The sequence below is a fragment of the Primulina huaijiensis genome, chromosome 2 (assembly GCF_012295235.1).
Source record: "Primulina huaijiensis isolate GDHJ02 chromosome 2, ASM1229523v2, whole genome shotgun sequence".
Classification (NCBI taxonomy): domain Eukaryota; kingdom Viridiplantae; phylum Streptophyta; class Magnoliopsida; order Lamiales; family Gesneriaceae; genus Primulina; species Primulina huaijiensis.
In genome coordinates this window covers 20,459,423-20,478,470 of record NC_133307.1, presented here as the reverse complement: position 1 = coordinate 20,478,470, position 19,048 = coordinate 20,459,423, and the positions used below count along the sequence as shown (strand labels likewise).

At 36.4% G+C, this 19,048-nt stretch overlaps 1 protein-coding gene and 1 long non-coding RNA gene across 7 annotated transcripts; one reads left to right on the top strand and one right to left on the bottom strand.

Moving 5' to 3' along the window:
* The first annotated feature begins 667 nt into the window (after positions 1-667).
* Positions 668-7,342, top strand: LOC140968538 (carbon catabolite repressor protein 4 homolog 1-like). Of its 4 annotated transcripts, XR_012173791.1 has the most exons (13): positions 668-1,239; positions 2,904-3,666; positions 4,134-4,220; positions 4,293-4,379; positions 4,454-4,540; positions 4,703-4,789; positions 5,309-5,362; positions 5,454-5,545; positions 5,660-5,774; positions 5,868-6,012; positions 6,179-6,330; positions 6,801-6,857; positions 6,962-7,342. XR_012173791.1 is itself a non-coding variant. In XM_073429546.1 (12 exons), exons 1-11 carry the CDS (start codon positions 1,082-1,084, stop codon positions 6,322-6,324), a joined length of 1,821 nt encoding a protein of 606 aa, XP_073285647.1. In that variant the 5' UTR covers positions 668-1,081; the 3' UTR covers positions 6,325-6,330; positions 7,032-7,342. The 4 variants fall into 4 exon arrangements, 3 of the variants coding, with proteins under 3 accessions (XP_073285647.1, XP_073285658.1, XP_073285666.1); XM_073429546.1 differs by lacking the exon at positions 6,801-6,857 and having other exon boundaries at positions 7,032-7,342; XM_073429557.1 differs by lacking the exon at positions 6,801-6,857.
* A 706-nt stretch (positions 7,343-8,048) lies between these two features.
* On the bottom strand, positions 8,049-18,511 carry LOC140968561 (uncharacterized). 3 transcript variants are annotated; one of them, XR_012173794.1, is made up of 9 exons: positions 18,300-18,511; positions 17,988-18,117; positions 17,744-17,803; positions 17,404-17,487; positions 17,190-17,314; positions 16,994-17,069; positions 16,824-16,894; positions 8,345-9,035; positions 8,049-8,249 (listed from the first exon to the last, which is right to left on the bottom strand). It is a non-coding gene; the product is annotated as an uncharacterized lncRNA (long non-coding RNA). The 3 variants fall into 3 exon arrangements; XR_012173796.1 differs by lacking the exon at positions 17,988-18,117 and having other exon boundaries at positions 16,994-17,314; positions 17,740-17,803; XR_012173795.1 differs by lacking the exon at positions 17,988-18,117 and having other exon boundaries at positions 16,994-17,314.
* Positions 18,512-19,048: the final 537 nt, after the last annotated feature.

The window sequence follows — 19,048 nt, the reverse complement described above, 5'->3', positions numbered from 1 at the left end:
TTTCAAATCCTTTGTACACTTAAAGGTGGTACGGCAAAAATTGTATTCTGAATGAAGGAATGAAGTTTGAATGGGAGTTTCAAGCCTCGTCGCAGGCAAAATGAAATTGGATCAATCAAGCAAAATTGAAATTAATAAAATGGAACATTTAATAAATATTGCAACCTACCGAACATTAATTCTTCCCGTAACTTGTCAAAATCAGATTATAGCAACCAAGAGATATATTCTCCAATGAAGGCCTCAATTATGCATGGTATGTCATTAATTATTTTCAATTGGTACTTATATGAAATTATTGATTTATTGAATAAACCAAATTTAGATCTTATTTTATTATTATTATTATTATTATTTCATTAAAGTCTGCCAGATCCATGGGTTTTCGAGTAGCCCATTTAATTTTCTTTTGAATATTTTAATTATAATATATTCCATATATTGTTATTGAATGTTACAATTGATATGTATTTGAAATACAGATAAAACAAGATTTTAAATTTGAGACGAGATTATAGATTTGAGATTGAATTATAATTATGTCGTTCCGGCTCATCAAGAAATTATTACAAATCATTAAAAAAAACATAGAAAAAATATTTACAAAATTTTGTAGTAGAAAATGATTATTAACTATTAAGTGTGTGCAAGCGTATAGTAATATGCATGTACGCAGACATAATCCCCTCTTATAAAAATGTGTCGAGATGAGCTTTGTTCTTGCACACACACACTTTTGTAAAACCCTAATACTCCAATCAATTGATTCTCTCCTTTATAATTAATTTAAATCGAATTTGTTGAATATCTGTGAATTCTGTTCCTGATTCGAGGTTTCCCAAATTTTCAATTTCCCTTTTTCGGTAGAGATTTTTTTTGTCTTTCGATCTCCTCTCCTTTGCAATTTATTTGGGTTTTGAAAGAGCAAGGCTGGCGATTGGCGCTGCGACCACGTGATGGCGGATCCGCCACAAGGCCGCCCTCTGTTGCTTCATAAATCTGCTCATTTCCTTGCTTTAGGGTTTCGTTGGAAGTCGGAGGAAGAGAGGGAGAAATTGAGTGATCAAGAGTTCAGTGGAAAATGCTGAGTGTGCTGAGGGTGCACCTGCCGTCCGATATACCCATAGTAGGATGCGAGTTGACGCCGTATGTGCTTTTGAAACGCCCCGATAACTCTGTTGTTGCCGATGATGTCACTGAGTTGAACCCTATTGATGGGAGTTTCTTAAGATATAAATGGTTAGTTTTTCTAAGCTTGATTTATGTGAAACTTTTTCGCTGCCCCAATGATTGATGATGTTTTGCTTTCTCTGTGGACTCTGTTGTTTATTATGATTCTTATTGCTGTTATGCATGTGTAGCTATGAACACGAGGGTTTCTTAAGTTGATTTTTTGTTTTGAATTTTCATACTATTATGTAGGTTGTTTGAATGCTGTCTAATGTGTTAACTAGTGGTGAGGATTTAGTGGGTTCTGAGATTGGCTTTTCTATCTTTCTCGGCCTTTTGTTTGTATTTAGCATTAATTGTGATTTTTGAGTAGAATCGTCTACTGAATAATCTTAATCTGCAGATTTTTTTTGGGAGAATATAAAATTCAGTAGTATGTAAGCAACTCTGAAATTATTTGGAAATTTATGGAATACAACAATGGTTATAACTTACAATAATGTGTCTTAAATGCATTGTATGGGAGCTGGTCCTATATCCTTTCTCATTTTCAAATGCCCTTTTTTGTTAGATTTTGTTCTCCATATTTGGCCGGATTTGAATGGCATTAGTGTCGTGCTTTTCATTATTGTTTGGCGCTAACAGCTCACTGTCGCGTTTTATCTTCTTCACTGTTTATATCTGGTGTTTTGTCTTTGATGTGTTAATTGGAAAGGTCTAACTTTCTAATAAGATTTGTCTGGTACAATGTCAGCACACATTAATGCCCTGGTGGAAAATTAAGTTTTCTTCCACGGGTCAACTGAATGTGCTTGTTCGCCGATATGGACGCGTGGGCGTCACAGAGGCTGCTATTCCAGTTCAATTGGCATTTCGCGGAACGGTCGCGACGGTTGTCGTGGGATTTTTATAAAATAAAAATGAAAATAAGTAGATAATTTGGAGTCATTGGATAATTTTTAATGGAAAAAGAAAAAAATGGTAAAAAGTTGGAAAAAATAAAATAAATTAAAACATTTCGCAACGGCCGTGAAATCGCCATTTCGTTCCGCGACAGCCACAAAATCGCCGATATTCCATGAAAAACGCCATTATAGTTACACATCTGATTTAGCTTGGAATTTTGTTGTCGCAGCTTGTTCCTGTTAGGGTTATGGCGGTTCCACGACGGTGGCGGCAAACCATGGAAATGCGTCCCATGTTTTTCACAACTGATTGTCACGCTCTACATTACAGTTTTTATATCAATATCTAATTCGGGGGGATGTTGGTTTGAACTACCACTTGCCAATTTTTTAATTGCTTTATTTTTTTTTTTGCTTTTAATTGATTAATAAAGAGAGACTTATTTGGTTAACTTAAACAGTTTGAGGGCAGGTATTGTTGATGTGAAATATAATGTTAAAGACTGATAATGTTGTTTATTTATGAAAATTTAGTTACTGATAGATAATATCTTCAGCCTTTCCGTGGCATCCAGAGAAACTTTGATCTTATTTATGGAAAATTTCCTTTTTTATTTGTGTTGATTAAGATTTCTGGTTTATTTAATCTCAGGGTAGTGATTGAATACTGCTGGTGATATCACGCTTGGTCTGAGACGCCTTTTTTACCATGATTATTTTTAGACAACCCCTTTATATGAATACTTGGATAGAAGTTGCATACATGATAGAATATCATTTGACAGTGCAGTACTGGTTTTTATTGCTAATATTTGGTTTTCTATGCAGGTTTCGTGTACAAAGTGATAAAAAAGTTGCAGTTTGTACGGTTCATCCTACGGAGCAAGCTACATTACAATGCCTTGGATGTGTTAAGGCCAAAATTCCTGTTGCAAAGAGTTACCATTGCTCTCCAAAGTGTTTTTCTGATGCCTGGCAACACCATCGAGTTCTGCATGAGCGTGCTGCTACTGCTGTGAATGAAAATGGAAATGAGGAGGAAGAGATTTTTGGGCGCTTCAATAGCACTGGTAGCACAGCATCAAGTATGATTAATATGAATTTGCCAACTTCTCAATCAAATTCTAGCTTGTCAAATGGCACCACTGCGTTGTATCCTGCTGCAGTTACTCAGAGGAGTGGTGGTGAAACATGGTTTGAAGTTGGACGATCCAAGACATATACACCAACAGCTGATGATATTGGTCATGTGCTTAAATTTGAGTGCATTGTAGTAGATGCAGAAACAAAATTATCTGTGGGTCCTGCTAGTACCTTATCAACTTCCCGTGTGATTCCAGCTCCTTCACCTATTCCACGGCACATGATTTCTGTTATTGGGGTTGATGTTCCTGGGCATCTAGATTTGGATAGTCGCATTTCATCTGCAGGGACATTTACTGTGCTTTCATACAACATTTTATCTGATGTGTATGCTACAAGCGAATTGTACAGCTATTGCCCATCATGGGCCCTTTCATGGACTTACCGCAGACAAAACCTCTTCCGAGAAATAATTGGTTATCATGCAGACATTGTTTGTCTTCAGGAGGTACACAAAATTGTGTGTGTTTCTTCTTTTTTAAAATTTTAGATGTTAATATTGGATTTGAGTTCATTATGATTGTGAACATGTGAAAAGATTTAGACCCATGGAGATTAAAAATGTTAGGCAGTAAAACGTAAAACATGACAGTTTTTTCGTGGAATGGTTGATTGCATTTGTTAAAAAGCCATTTAGCTAGATTAGCCATTATAGTCAAAAGATGCTTAAAACATAAAAATCTTTTCATCTTTATGGATGACTCTTTAAAAGGGACTGTTGTGTGCATTTGTTTTGTAAATCTATTAGTACAAAATATTTTTTATAAGCCCTCTGTAAATACATGATGGCTCTTCAGCAAGTTGATCGGCCTACAGTAGTTGGATTTGAACCATGTTAAAGGCCTTTCGATCCTTTTCACAAAGTTTTTTCCTTCTTAACAGTTTTTTTTTCTGGTGTAAATTTTCTTTGGCCAGGTTCAAAGTGATCATTTTGAGGAATTCTTTGCGCCTGAGCTGGATAAGCATGGCTATCAAGCTCTGTTTAAAAGGAAAACAACAGAGGTTGGTGGAAACTAGAACTAATTTAGATGATAAAGTCAACATGTTATTGATTCATCATGCTATTATTGCTAGCAGGTTTTTAGCAGGAATATTAACACCCTTGATGGTTGTGCTACTTTCTTCCGCCGTGATAGATTTTCACATGTTAAGAAATATGAGGTAACTAATGTGCCATAATGAATGTGTCATGAGCTCCTTTGTATCAGCTTCATCGTTGGCATTTTTGAATATAGGTTGAATTTAACAAAGCTGCACAATCTCTAACTGATGCTTTGGTTCCTAGCGCTCAAAAGAAGAATGCTTTGAGTCGATTGGTCAAGGTACCATACTTACAGATTTTAAAGGCTTTTTTTAGCTTATTGGGTTACAGCTAGTTTAATATTAAATATTGTATGATGATTATGATAGTTCTTTAACTTTTTTGGTTGGACTTCATCTCAGTTTTAGTGGGCAAATATTAATTCCCATTCTCTTCCACGCAGGATAATGTCGCACTAATTTTGGTTCTTGAAGCCAAGTTCGGTAACCAGGGCATTGATAACCCCGGAAAGCGCCAGCTTGTTTGTGTTGTAAGATTTCTATTTTGGAATTCTATTTATTATTATGATTTTAACTTGTTATTTTATTTTCAGCATTAACGTGTTCTATTAAAAATATATTTGAATCAAATATTACAAGCTTGAGGCTTGTTGGAGCTATATAATTATAAATATGTATACATCAGCGTAAGAAATGAGTACAAAATGTTTCTTGTTGCTCGTCACATCGAGAAGAAGGTAAATCAATGATAATTTCCTCGGAATTAGATATCATACTATTTGCAGATTCTTTGTTGTCCTGTTAAAGATTCAATGAACAAATCTATTGATAGAGATTCTTTCGGATACATTACGCTGTTTGATGCCAATTGCTGTGTCGCTTCCGTAAATTTCTCAAATTGCTTTCTCGATGCTGTCTTCTAGTGTGTTCCTAATTATTCCTGCCTTTTATTCATGGCTATATTTTATTATTCCTTTACACCCTTGATTTAGATGGTTGTTTAGGGGGAGAGGCTCCTGATCTCTATCTTTTTCATGTTTCTGAAACAGGCAAACACACATGTAAATGTGCATCAAGAGTTGAAGGATGTCAGACTTTGGCAGGTTCTTGCCTGAGGCCATCCTCTCAAGTAACATATTTACATTCTTTGGAATTCATGTAGCAAAGTAACTTTTATTTTCTTGTCAATATCAGGTCCACACTCTATTGAAAGGGCTGGAAAAAATTGCTGCTAGTGCAGACATCCCAATGCTGGTGTGTGGGGATTTCAATTCAGTTCCTGGAAGGTGATTTGTTGTTCTCCTTCGATAATATAATCTGATACATGCAGTTTTATCTCGGACCATCAGTTTTAGCTTCGATTGCTGGATATTTTTTTTTCTTTTTGGTTTGAAATACAGTGCTCCTCATTCGCTCCTTGCTATGGGGAAGGTGGATCCACTTCATCCTGAATTAGCCGTTGACCCACTTGGCATTCTTCGCCCTGCTGCCAAATTAACACATCAGCTGCCACTGGTATGACCTTGTTATTCTCTTTTGAATATTTAACGTTGTAGCCTATTGTTGTGTTCATGTTCAATATTTGTGTTCATGGCATGTATTCCCTAGGTAAGTGCATATTCATCATTTGCAAGAGCTGGTGTCGGTCTTGGTCTGGAACAAAGGAGGAGAATGGATCCCGCCACAAATGAGCCACTATTTACAAACTGCACAAGAGATTTCATTGGTACTCATGATTACATATTTTACTCAGGTATGTTAGGAGTTGCACAAGTTTTTCATTGAAAAAAGTTTTGGTAGTTTGTATTCTTATAGTTTCATTGCCTCTCTCCCCCTTCCCCAACCTAGCATAACTGGACAGTTTCTAATTTGTTTTAAGCTGTCTTATGATATTAATGGAAATGTATGTGTCCTTGTAGCCGACTCCTTGTCCGTGGAGTCTCTGTTGGAGCTCCTGGATGAGGATAGCTTGCGTAAAGATACTGCTCTTCCTTCTCCAGAATGGTCTTCTGATCATATAGCGCTCTTGGCTGAGTTCCGTTGCAAGCCTAGGACTAGACGCTAACGATAGGTAAGCTGTTCAACATTGAAATTTTTCTTTTAGATTTCCCAGTGTTCTTTGATTTTATTTCCAGAAACTTTTTTCCCCAAAGATTTGACCTTTTTTTTTTATCAAAGATTTGACTTGGGGATCCAATTTCAGTATGTTGTGAAATTGTGGAGGCGGCTTGTTAATATGTACACTCCAGTTAAGGGTTATTCTCCTATGCGTGAAGTGGTCTGTCAGTTGATATGTCACAATTTATCCTATTTTTGTTTGTGGAATTCGTATGGGTCTTGGGAAGATCTGCTGTAGGACAGCACTTGACCTGTCATTATTTTTTTTAATTAATATATCATGAGAGTACTTGATTTATAAAACCCTCTGATTATACTATATTTTTCTAACCAAACTGATCCTGAAAATGGTTCGGTTACAAACCATGAATTACGCTATTTTGGTTAATTCTCTTTGGACATTTTTGCTTCCGTAATTGGTAGGGATTGAACATGGCTATGCAGTGGGGACAAATGTATTGAATCCACGACGATACACACGTCTGTGATAAACAGTAACACCTCTAGACTCATAGGGGAAATTCAAAATTACCCTCTCACAGTTGTTGCACCAACGCGATTTCTTAATCTTGTTGTGCCAATAGGGGTTATATCGGCCTCTTCCTCTAAGATTTGGATATCTAATGATTGGTGTGCTCGCTTTGCATCGTGCAGGTCTGGCCGAAGAAAAATTCGAAAGTTTGTTGCTGGAAGAAAGCCAATGTAATGTTTAGATTGTTCTCAGCTTTAATTTTCTAGGTGTATCCCTTTGTGGGAACTGTAGTTATGAGTCTCACTTGTATCATGCCACCTTTGTCTCATAGAAAATATTTATGATACCATTTTTAATTTCCTACTCCTCCCTTAATAGAAATATGTATACAGTGATGTCTGGTATGCAAGTGAACCAGGTTGTAATTCCCTTTCTCTGCTGGAAACAGTTTTTTTCAATGAAAAATGATCTGTGGTTCCTTTGACCTGTCCAACTATCTTTTTCTCACCAATTATGTCTTCTTACCGTGTTTTCTATGCTACATAAGGTTAAATTCTATAGACATGATGGTTGATTCCTGAACATATGGGATGGGTTCCCTCGTAAAAGGCATGCGAATTACTGCTAACTGGAGAATTCTCTGTGATATGGCAAAGCAAATAATGATTGGACACTCGAGACATGGAGTGGATATATCTTTTAAAATATGTGATACGTATGATTCAATGGTCGGAGAAGAATCACACTATCAGGCTTAGTGCTTACTCTAACCTTGGGGACATAATTGCATGCTATTTACAGGTAATCTTGGTGCGAGGAAACAATGATTGCTACTTGGGTGGTCCCGTCTTGCCTGCATAAACTTGTACCTCGTATGTCGTGTCTTCTGCATGTGGTTGTGAAAGAGGACGCATTTTTATTTTGACTTTTGGGGATTGGAATTGCATCTAGATTTACAATTTTGAGACAGTTTTCCCATAAATTGAAATTCAGTTTTAGGTAACAGGTTGGAACTTTACACAGTGGGAACTGGAAAGGTTATTGTTTTGCGCTTGGGGCAAAATTCGGACCGATTAACTCAATGTTCTTTCTACCTAGTTCAATTTTGGGATTATTTTCTGTGCACAAAAGACGGTACTCTCGGTTGATAGGGGTGCAAATTTTAAATTCGGTTGATTGTTTGTGGATAGCATCATCACCAAACAACAGAATAAAGTATTAGATAACTCGTAGCTCAATTGAGTGCTGCCATATTGTCTTCTCATATAATTCAATCTCAGAGCAAAATGGTGACTTTCAAGCAAGAGATCATTGACAGCGGCGACAGTGACAACTTAGCTGTGGACTTTGAAGCATTTAATTTTAGGAAACAACTGAATCAACTCCTCACGGCCTGGTCTCTGCGAGGAAATATATAGGCATATAAAGAACATTGTGAACTATTGTCACCATAACAGCACAAGTAGCCGCAATGTAACAATGAAAGACTACGTACCTTTATGCCGACGCAACCGTTGACATCAAGTGTTGTGATTATTTGAGCAACATCCTGAAAGGGCCTCCAAGCTCTTATCTGTCACCCCACCTATCCCAAACAAGCTGCAACGGCAACCACATGTATCAAAACTTTAATATGGACAACAGATATATAAGTGAGGAGAGGAAGAAGGAAGAGGGAGACAGCAGGAATGGTCACATCCCTTCTCTTTTCAATTTCCTTGATCTTTGACAATAAAATATTTTCGGTCCCGTTCCCTCCTTTTTTTTTTCTCCACCACTAGATATATCCTTTTATCTAAACTTTGATTGCAAAATCTACTGAACGATAGTAAATCAAGTAGTTTGATGTGGTCCGTTATATTTTCAGAATACATGTCTGCGCCTTCTGCTCTTATTTTCTTCCTTAAAATAATAATAAACTGTAAAAAGTACAAAAAAAGACACCTCTAAAGATACCCATGGTACTGACAAGAGTAGAACCTCTGTGAGCATGATCGAGGATAAAAAGATAGGCAGAACCAAGAAATCAAGAATCAGCAGATCATGTGTTAATAGATAAAGCAGGAACCACTATAATGGGCAAGACTAATGCATTGCTTCGTTATCTAAAAACTCACCTTAAAAATTCAAGAAACGTGCATCCTTGGCCAATAGATATGACACCCTGATCAGTTATACACACGCACCTGTTTGTACGAAGTCAAGATTTCATCATGACTCATCAGGTTTATTTCTTTTGCTCTAAAAAAGACAAAAGACAGGTTCTTATACTTCACACACCCACGTCAAATGAGACAAATCAGTTATACACACGCACCTGTTTGAATAAAATCTGGATCATTATCTGTATGGATTCTATCCAGTTATTAGGTGGTTATTTTCAAGTTTTAGATGTTTTATCTTTTAGAATTTTTTAGCTTGTTACCTCTTTATCAGGATAAGATGCAATCACATATAAATATCTGGTGATACCCTGGTAAGAACCTGGGTCATTGATGACCCGGGATATTAAATGGATTCCCAAATTATGGTCAATTGGCAGGATGGATTCTTCTGAAGGNATACACACGCACCTGTTTGAATAAAATCTGGATCATTATCTGTATGGATTCTATCCAGTTATTAGGTGGTTATTTTCAAGTTTTAGATGTTTTATCTTTTAGAATTTTTTAGCTTGTTACCTCTTTATCAGGATAAGATGCAATCACATATAAATATCTGGTGATACCCTGGTAAGAACCTGGGTCATTGATGACCCGGGATATTAAATGGATTCCCAAATTATGGTCAATTGGCAGGATGGATTATTCTGAAGGCGGGCCGGTGCAAGCCCGGGCTCTACTCCCCGGGCAACCAGACGCCCGAGCTCTTGTATAAATCTCCAGGGAGGAATTCTACCTGGGAACCTCGAAAAGCGTGATGCACTTGAGTATATTGATATGGACAATCTTATCTGTCAGAGCAACTTGACTTTGGCGTGTCATATAAGTCATCAGGAGGTATGGACGGCCGACTTGACATATTTAGTAGGTAGGCGCGGGAAACGAGGTACCTACCCCATTTTCTCCTATAAATAGCAGGTATCCTTCTCATTTACTGATTCTGGAATCTTTGAACTCTTAAGCATTATACATATTTTCTCCCAAATATTGCTTGTGTTCATCTTCAACCTGCTGACTTAAGCATCGGAGTGGCCACGCCGGACACCCCTCCGGCGCCCATTCACGAGTTCTTTTCATTGTTTGCAGGTGCTATTGAAGTCATTATCCTCACTCAAATTCCCTAAAAACTATAAATTATTGATTTGACCCGTTGGAGCTCCTTACCCGGCTCATCCATTTCAACGAAGTCACATCAATATCCATTGGAATGCATTCAATAAACAAGCTTCATTTCAATATAATTACTTGCTCCAAAGATCGGAGGTTCTCTTTAACGAGCCTCAATCTATTCGTTCAAAATAGGCAAACAAGGAAGAAAAACACAAAGTAAAGATACAGTTTTTTTTTTAAAAAACATGGAGTGTAAATTTCATTCCAAAAAATGAAGGCTAAATTTCATTTTTCTTCAATTTATTTTAGATTTCATTAATTAATAGATAGAAAAAACAAACAAACAAAGAGACATGTATTAATGATTATTATTTAATGAAGATAAGGATACACATGTAAAATTGTAAATTCACAATTCTACACACGCACCTGTTTGAATAAAATCTGGATCATTATCTGTATCGATTCTATCCAGTTATTAGGTTGTTATTTTCAAGTTTTAGATGTTTTATCTTTTAGAATTTTTTAGCTTGTTACCTCTTGTTAGAAAAATTGCTAAAACCAGTAGCGTAAAAACAAACTTGTAGAGATAAAGTAATAACCGAAACAAGTGTGATGTTTACAGTATGACTATTATGTAAAAGAAAACAAAACCAAACCGAGGCCTGTAGCATGTACAGTTTCCTTAAAACAGATTCGCCCTCTCCGGTATGTGCTTCGAGGTTTCAGCGGACGTCTGTTTCCCAGGATACAACGGAACAACCAGCAGTGACTTAGCACGAGACACTACTACGGCGAACTGAAAACGTACCTTTACTTTATCACCGAGATTTTACGAGAGGCCAAATGGAAAGATAACAATATGTAATGCAAGAGAGAGCTTGAAAGAGAGAAAATTTCATGTACTTGAAATGAGGAAATGAACCCACTATTTATAAGCCCCAAAATGCACACCAAGAGTCATGGAAGATTAATTAACTCAATTAATCTTCCCATTAACTCAAGAATATGAAGAGTCAAAACTCTTCAATTAACTCAAGAATGTGGAGAGCCAAAAGACACTCCCACATTCATGAGACACAATTTTTTATTCAACCTATAAATTTTTATTAAAATTTCCAACAATCCCCAACATGAATGAAAATTGATACAAATCTTGGTGACAAAGTTCTACAGTTGAATCCTGCATAAGATAGGTAGGTGTTACCCTTTGAACCTTCCCTCATGAAATATATTTGCTTTACTAGCTGACCAGTAGATATGATGTCCTTGAACTGTTCTGCCGTTTATGTAAATTAAGATATACTTCACACAAGATTCTCCCTGATACTATTCAGTTCTCATGATTGTGTTCGTTTTGGCCATGAACACACACCTGGTTCTGCAAGAGGGTCTAGAATTGAGCCCTGCAATTCCTTCGAAGCGGCCCCACTTCTCTCTCACATAGGTGATTCTGTATTGCTTCTTATCAGAATCATTAAAAGCCGTAAGCTTATCCTCAACATTCACTGTTTTATAATAGGAACGGACTAGGGATAACCCCCACAGTGATCTACCAAATCAGTGCGATTAGGTTTTCCCATTGAACCTAGTTCTTGGGATCTCCAGTCAGCGTAGGTTGGGTTTTCCTTCACACCAATTTATTCTATAGGCTTGAGCCCCATTCCCCTTGACATTTTCGCAACTAACTCTCTGTTTAACCCTTTTGTTAGCGGATCCGCTATATTATCCTTTGACTTTACATAGTCAACAGATATAACTCCAGTTGAGAGTAGTTGTCTAATGGTATTATGTCTACGACGTATATGCCTAGACTTACCATTATACATATTATTTTGTGCCCTTCCAATCGCAGATTGGCTATCACAATGTATGCATATAGCCGGCACAGGTTTTTCCCATCCTGGAACATCTTCTAAAAAATGACGCAGCCATTCAGCCTCTTCACCACACTTGTCAAGAGCTATAAACTCAGATTCCATCGTGGATCTGGCTATTACAGTTTGTTTAGAAGATTTCCACGCAATTGCTGCACCTCCTAAAGTGAATACAAATCCACTTGTAGATTTTGAGTCTTTCATATCAGATATCCAATTTGCATCACTGTATCCTTCAATAACAGCAGGATATCTGGTATAGTGCAGCCCATGATCGCGAGTGTACCTTAAGTATCTTAGCAATCTGATAATTGCTTTCCAGTGTTCAACTCCTGGATTACTCGTGAATCTACTCAATTTGCTTACTGCATAAGCTATGTCTGGTCTTGTACAACTCATTAAGTACATCAGACTTCCAATGACTCGAGAGTATTCTAATTGAGACATAGTCTCACCTCGATTCTTTGATAGATGCTGACTTGTGTCTATCGGGGTTCTAGCCAATGCAGAGTCATCATTATTGAATTTCTCAAGTATTTTGTCAACATAATGTGACTGACTTAGGACTAGCCCTTCTGATGTTCTATGAATTTTAATTCCAAGGATTACGTCGGCTAAGCCCAAATCTTTCATGTCAAATCTTGAGTTCAATAACCTCTTTGTGGATTTAATCATCTTATCATTACTACCAATGATAAGTATGTCATCCACGTAAAGACATAAAATGACATATCCAACTTCAGTGTTCTTTATGTATACACATTTGTCACATTCACTGAATTTAAATCCACTTTCTATCATGGCTTTATCAAATTTTTCGTGCCATTGCTTTGGTGCTTGTTTTAAGCCATACAGAGACTTCACCAATTTACATACCTTATTTTCTTGCCCAATCGCAGAAAATCCCTCAGGTTGTTCCATGTAAATTTCCTCTTCTAAATCTCCATTTAGAAAAGCTGTCTTTACGTCCATTTGGTGTACTTCAAGATTCCGTAAGGCGGCAATCGCAAGTATCACACGAATAGAGGTTATTCTCGATACAGGAGAATATGTGTCAAAGTAATCAAGCCCTTCACGTTGATGGTAACCTTTAATTACCAATCTAGCTTTATACTTATCTATGGTTCCATCTGATTTCATTTTCCTTTTGAAAACCCATTTACAGCCTAGCGGTTTGCTTCCCGGAGGAAGATTTACTAATTCCCACGTATGGTTTTGTAAAATGGATTCCATTTCGGAATTGATAGCCTCTTTCCATAGAGGTCCCTCAGATGAACTTATTGCTTCCTTGAAGCTTTGAGGTTCACTTTCCATCATGAAAGTGATGAAATCCGGACCAAAGGATTTCTCTGTCCTAGCTCTCTTACTACGTCTAGGTTCAATATCTTGATCAAGCTCTTGTTCTTTATCAATTGTCTCATACAATCTTTTGGATGAACTTGGTTCTTCCTTAGATTTGTATGGAAACATGTGTTCAAAGAACGAAGCATTTCTTGATTCCATTATCGTATTCTTGTGAATATCAGGTATTTGAGATTCATGTACAAGAAAACGATACGCACTACTGTTTTGAGCATATCCAATGAAAATGCAATCCACAGTTTTTGGTCCTATCTTTACTTTCTTTGGTGTGGGTACTGCTACCTTGGCAAGACACCCCCACACTCGCAAGTATTGGTAGGAAGGACTTCTACCTTTCCATAACTCATATGGACTTTTATCTTGCTTCTTTCGGGGCACCTTATTTAAAAGGTAATTTGCTGTTAAAACAGCTTCTCCCCACATGTTCTGTGGTAAACCAGAACTTAATAACAACGCATTCATCATTTCTTTCAGGGTGCGATTCTTTCTCTCTGCAATGCCATTTTGCTGAGGAGAATAAGGTGCAGTTCTTTCGTGTTTGATACCATGTTGAGCACAAAACTCAGCAAATGGTGATTCATATTCACCTCCACGATCACTTCTTAGCACCTTAATTTTATTGCTAAGTTGATTTTCAACTTCACTCTTATATTGGACAAATTTGTCAATAGCTTCATCCTTACTTTTGAGGAGATACACATAACAAAATTTTGTGCTATCGTCAACAAAAGTAATGAAATATTTATTTCCACCACGAGTTTGTACACCTTTTAAATCACATACATCACTGTGAATTATATCAAGTGGTTCACTATTTCTTTCAATAGTTCGAAAAGATGATCTCTTTAGTTTTGCCTCAACACAGGTTTCACATTTGTGTTGTTTATCAATTTGGAATGCAGGAATGCTTTTCATGTTAATTAGTCTACGAATTGTATCATAATTAACGTGTCCAAGTCTACCATGCTATAAACAAGAAGACTCAAGCAAGTAAGCAAATGCATTAACTTTATTCATTACAGGCTTAATAGCCATCACATTGAGTTTGAATAAACCATTACAAACATACCTTTTGCCAACAAACATTCCACTTTTTGACAAAACCACCTTATCTGACTCGAATACAATGCGGAAACCATGCTTGTTAAGAAGCGACCCTGACACCAAGTTCTTGCGGATGTCAGGCACAAACAGCACATTGTTCAAAGTCAATTCTTTTCCAGATGTCATCTTTAGGATAACTTTCCCTTCACCCTTGATCTCCGAAGTGGCGGAATTTCCCATGAATAGCTTTTCCCCATTCATAGATTCCTCAAGAGTAGCAAACATCTCCTTGTCGGAGCAAACATGGCCACTGGCACCAGTGTCGACCCACCACTCCCTTGGATTAGAACCCACCAGATTAACCTCTGATATTACAGCACAGAGATTCATGTTCGAAACCTCATGAGCAACGTTCTCTACCACATTCGCCTCTCGGTTTCTCTTCGGCTTCTTACACTCAGATGCCTTGTGACCCATATCATCACAATTGTAGCATTTTCCGGAGAACTTTTTCTTCGAAATGCCTCCCTTGGGTCCCATATTCAACCTTTTGTTGGAGGAGGAAAATGTTCTCTTTTTCGAGCTTTGACCATGCTTGACAACATTTGCCTTAGCAGCAACAAGAGAAAACAATCGTCTTTCCGAGCTCTTATTGTCTTCCTCGATACGAAGTCGAACAATGAGCTCTTCAACATTCATCTCCTTTCGCTTGTGCTTCAAGTAATTTTTGAAATCCTTCCAAGCTGGTTGTAGCTTCTCAACAATAGCGGCCACTTGGAATGATTCGCTCAAAGTCATCCCCTCACCGTGAGTCTCGTGAAGAATAACTTGGAGTTCTTGAACTTGGCTGATAACCGGCTTTGAATCCACCATTTTAAAGTCCAAAAAACGACCAACAAGAAATTTCTTGGCCCCGGCATCCTCGGTTTTGTACTTTCTGTCAAGAGATTCCCACAGTTCTTTAGCCGTTTTCTTTTCGCAAAACACGTTGTAGAGCGAATCGGCCAATCCGTTTAGTACATAGTTTCGGCATAAGAAATCAGAATGATTCCATGCCTTAACCGCACTAACAGATTCAACATCTCCCTCACCCTCGTTGAGTTTAGGAGCCTCCTCAGCAAGGAATCTTGCCAGGTTCAGCATCGTCAAGTAAAACAGCAGCTTCTGCTGCCACCTTTTGAAGTCCACACCAGTGAACTTCTCAGGTTTTTTACCGTGACTGGCTGGAACAGCAACCGCAGCAGCACGTGGGGTACCATGAGGGACAACTTGAGGAGGGACAACATGACCAGTTTCCCTTTGCACACTAGTTTCAGTAGCCATATCTGAAACAACACGTAATGAGTAATCTGTTTTAAGATTGTTAGAAAAATTGCTAAAACCAGTAGCGTAAAAACAAACTTGTAGAGATAAAGTAATAACCGAAACAAGTGTGATGTTTACAGTATGACTATTATGTAAAAGAAAACAAAACCACACCGAGGCCTGTAGCATGTACAGTTTCCTTAAAACAGATTCGTCCTCTCCGGTATGTGCTTCGAGGTTTCAGCGGACGTCTGTTTCCCAGGATACAACGGAACAACCAGCAGTGACATAGCACGAGACACTACTACGACGAACTGAAAACGTACCTTTACTTTATCACCGAGATTTTACGAGAGGCCAAATGGAAAGATAACAATATGTAATGCAAGAGAGAGCTTGAAAGAGAGAAAATTTCATGTACTTGAAATGAGGAAATGAACCCACTATTTATAAGCCCCAAAATGCACACCAAGAGTCATGGAAGATTAATTAACTCAATTAATCTTCCCATTAACTCAAGAATATGAAGAGTCAAAACTTTTCAATTAACTCAAGAATGTGGAGAGCCAAAAGACACTCCCACATTCATGAGACACAATTTTTTATTCAACCTTTAAATTTTTATTAAAATTTCCAACACCTCTTTATCAGGATAAGATGCAATCACATATAAATATCCATTGGAATGCATTCAATAAACAAGCTTCATTTCAATATAATTACTTGCTCCAAAGATCGGAGGTTCTCTTTAACGAGCCTCAATCTATTCGTTCAAAATAGGCAAACAAGGAAGAAAAACACAAAGTAAAGATACATTTTTTTTTTTAAAAAAAATGGAGTGTAAATTTCATTCCAAAAAATGAAGGCTAAATTTCATTTTTCTTCAATTTATTTTAGATTTCATTAATTAATAGATAGAAAAAACAAACAAACAAAGAGACATGTATTAATGATTATTATTTAATGAAGATAAGGATACATATGTAAAATTGTAAATTCACAATTCAAAGTCATATATTTATAGTAGTAATAATAATAATAGATAATAGATAATAGATAATAGATAGATAGATAGATAGATGATAGATATATAAGAACACTCCAAAGATCTTACCTCGTGATGTTCAATAAAAGCAGCCCTAGATAACATTTGGAAATCAATTTCAAACTTTCATCGGAGACATTCTGCAATTTGACACAAAGCACCCATAGCAAGATTTTCATTTTAGACAAAAGGATTAATAATCAGAAAAACACTTGGGCCAACAAGAACTTTCACTGTACCTTACAGCCGCTAAGGTTCAGATTTGTCACGAGTTTGCCATTCTTTACCAGGTTCTTAATTCCAAGATCTGAAACCCTGAGATAGACAATTTATCCGAATTCTAAAGGTCTTGGTTTATGACTTTTATTTCCAATATACTGTTAGCAAATACAAAAATTGTGTATGTATTAACTGCAATACAGAAGTGCAAAGTACCTCACATTCCAGTAGACCGAAAAGTCCTTCAAGTTCGGGCCATTGTATGTGATAAATCTGTACCAGCATCAGATATATTTTGGCGACAGTTCAAATTAAGAACTTCTAAGTTCCCAATAGAATTTCTGCAATGCAATTGCAAGGATATATGACAAATAGAGGTTAAAATCATGAACGAAAGAACACTAACAAGTAACTATATTTGGAATCTTACTGTGTTTCTAACAATTTCTAGATGCTTATCTTCGATATCCCGAGCAAACTCAAGTTTTATATGCTTCACATTTTGGTATCTTGACTGCAAAGCAACATAAAACAAGCCCTTTGTTAGACACCTTAACAATTAATGAGTATCTTGCTACAATTTTATTCAATTAAAAGATAAGAGGTTTAATACATGAAACTCAGGTAATTTCTTTCCGTCACACTTGTTTCTAGGAGGTGGACAATAATTTCTTTTTTTCTTGTTTCTAGAATATTTTATCAGAAAACCACATTTAACAAAATGAATTTGCCAACAACATCGAAAAAGGAAGGGGGAAGAAAATACTGACCAGAGAGAGAGCTGGCACAAGGCGATCCCCTCCCTTGTCCATCTCATGAAAATCAAGAACCTTAAACAGGCCAGAAATATATTAAAATAATGCTCATTGAAGATCAAAGAGCACAACCTTCAAACTTAAGTTAGCAAGGAATGATTTTACATAGTCTCTTATCTTGTGGTGGTATGAATACATCCACACCATAAATACCAGCCAAATGTAAGAGTGTAAGTTAATATGCAAAAAACAAGTGTACCTTAGTGCTATCCCAGATAGCAAACAAAGGATCAAGTGTACAGCTTTCAAGTTTGATTGGGAAAAAAAATACACAATATGGAAAGATCTTGGCATACTAATATCTTGTGTGTTTATAGACACTTATCAACCTAACGGAGAAGTAGAAAATGGTGTAAAGATAAATGGAATAGAAAAACCGAAAACAAACCCACAATACTAAACAGCGAATACCGTGTAAAAGCTCACAAATTCGATCTTTAACAAGCAACATATTAAGAAAAAGGGAATCTTCACTAGCACTTTTGCATTGGCCCACAAACACAAAAATTACCAGCCATGTCTAAGGGTGAGCAATGAGATTTCGATTAACCCAAGGGCTGACAAGCAAAAGGGAAATTAGGTCTCTCTGAGGAAGTCTGCTGCAGACAATCTTTATCACCGTTGCACCGTTTCTCTGTTCCACACCTGCATCGTTGCCGTTTCATCGTCCACTTCCATTATTGGTTTCTTTTCTAAGTTCTGTTAGCTTAAACTGAAAACGCCACCCTTATATATCTAACATCTGACGTACATATATAAATATGTTACTTCTAATTGTGAATTTTCTAATATATCATTGTTTATTTAATTTAACAAATTAAATTAATAGTTTTTTTATGAGTTTTTTTGTAATTTAATGTATATCTTAAATGCCTTTGAATATTAATGTGAATTTTCTAATATACTCTTGTTCATTTAATTTAGCAAATTAAATCAATAGTTTTTTTATGAGTTTTTTGTAATTTAATGTATATCTTAAATGTCTTTGAATATTAATGCATATTGAATTTATCAATTTACCCATTATTTTTCTTTGTTGCTACTAAAATTTGTTACTAAAATGAGTGTATTTTTTTATGATTGCTAATGAATATTTAATATTTATATCTTATCTTATCTTTTATTTTACATATAAATACGTCAATTTTATAATAAGTTGATTTTAAAATATGAACTAAGAAGCATCATATATGTTATAGATATTGAAATATGTTAAAGATTATTTCTAAGAATATTTTTTAACGTAAAATTATTATGTGA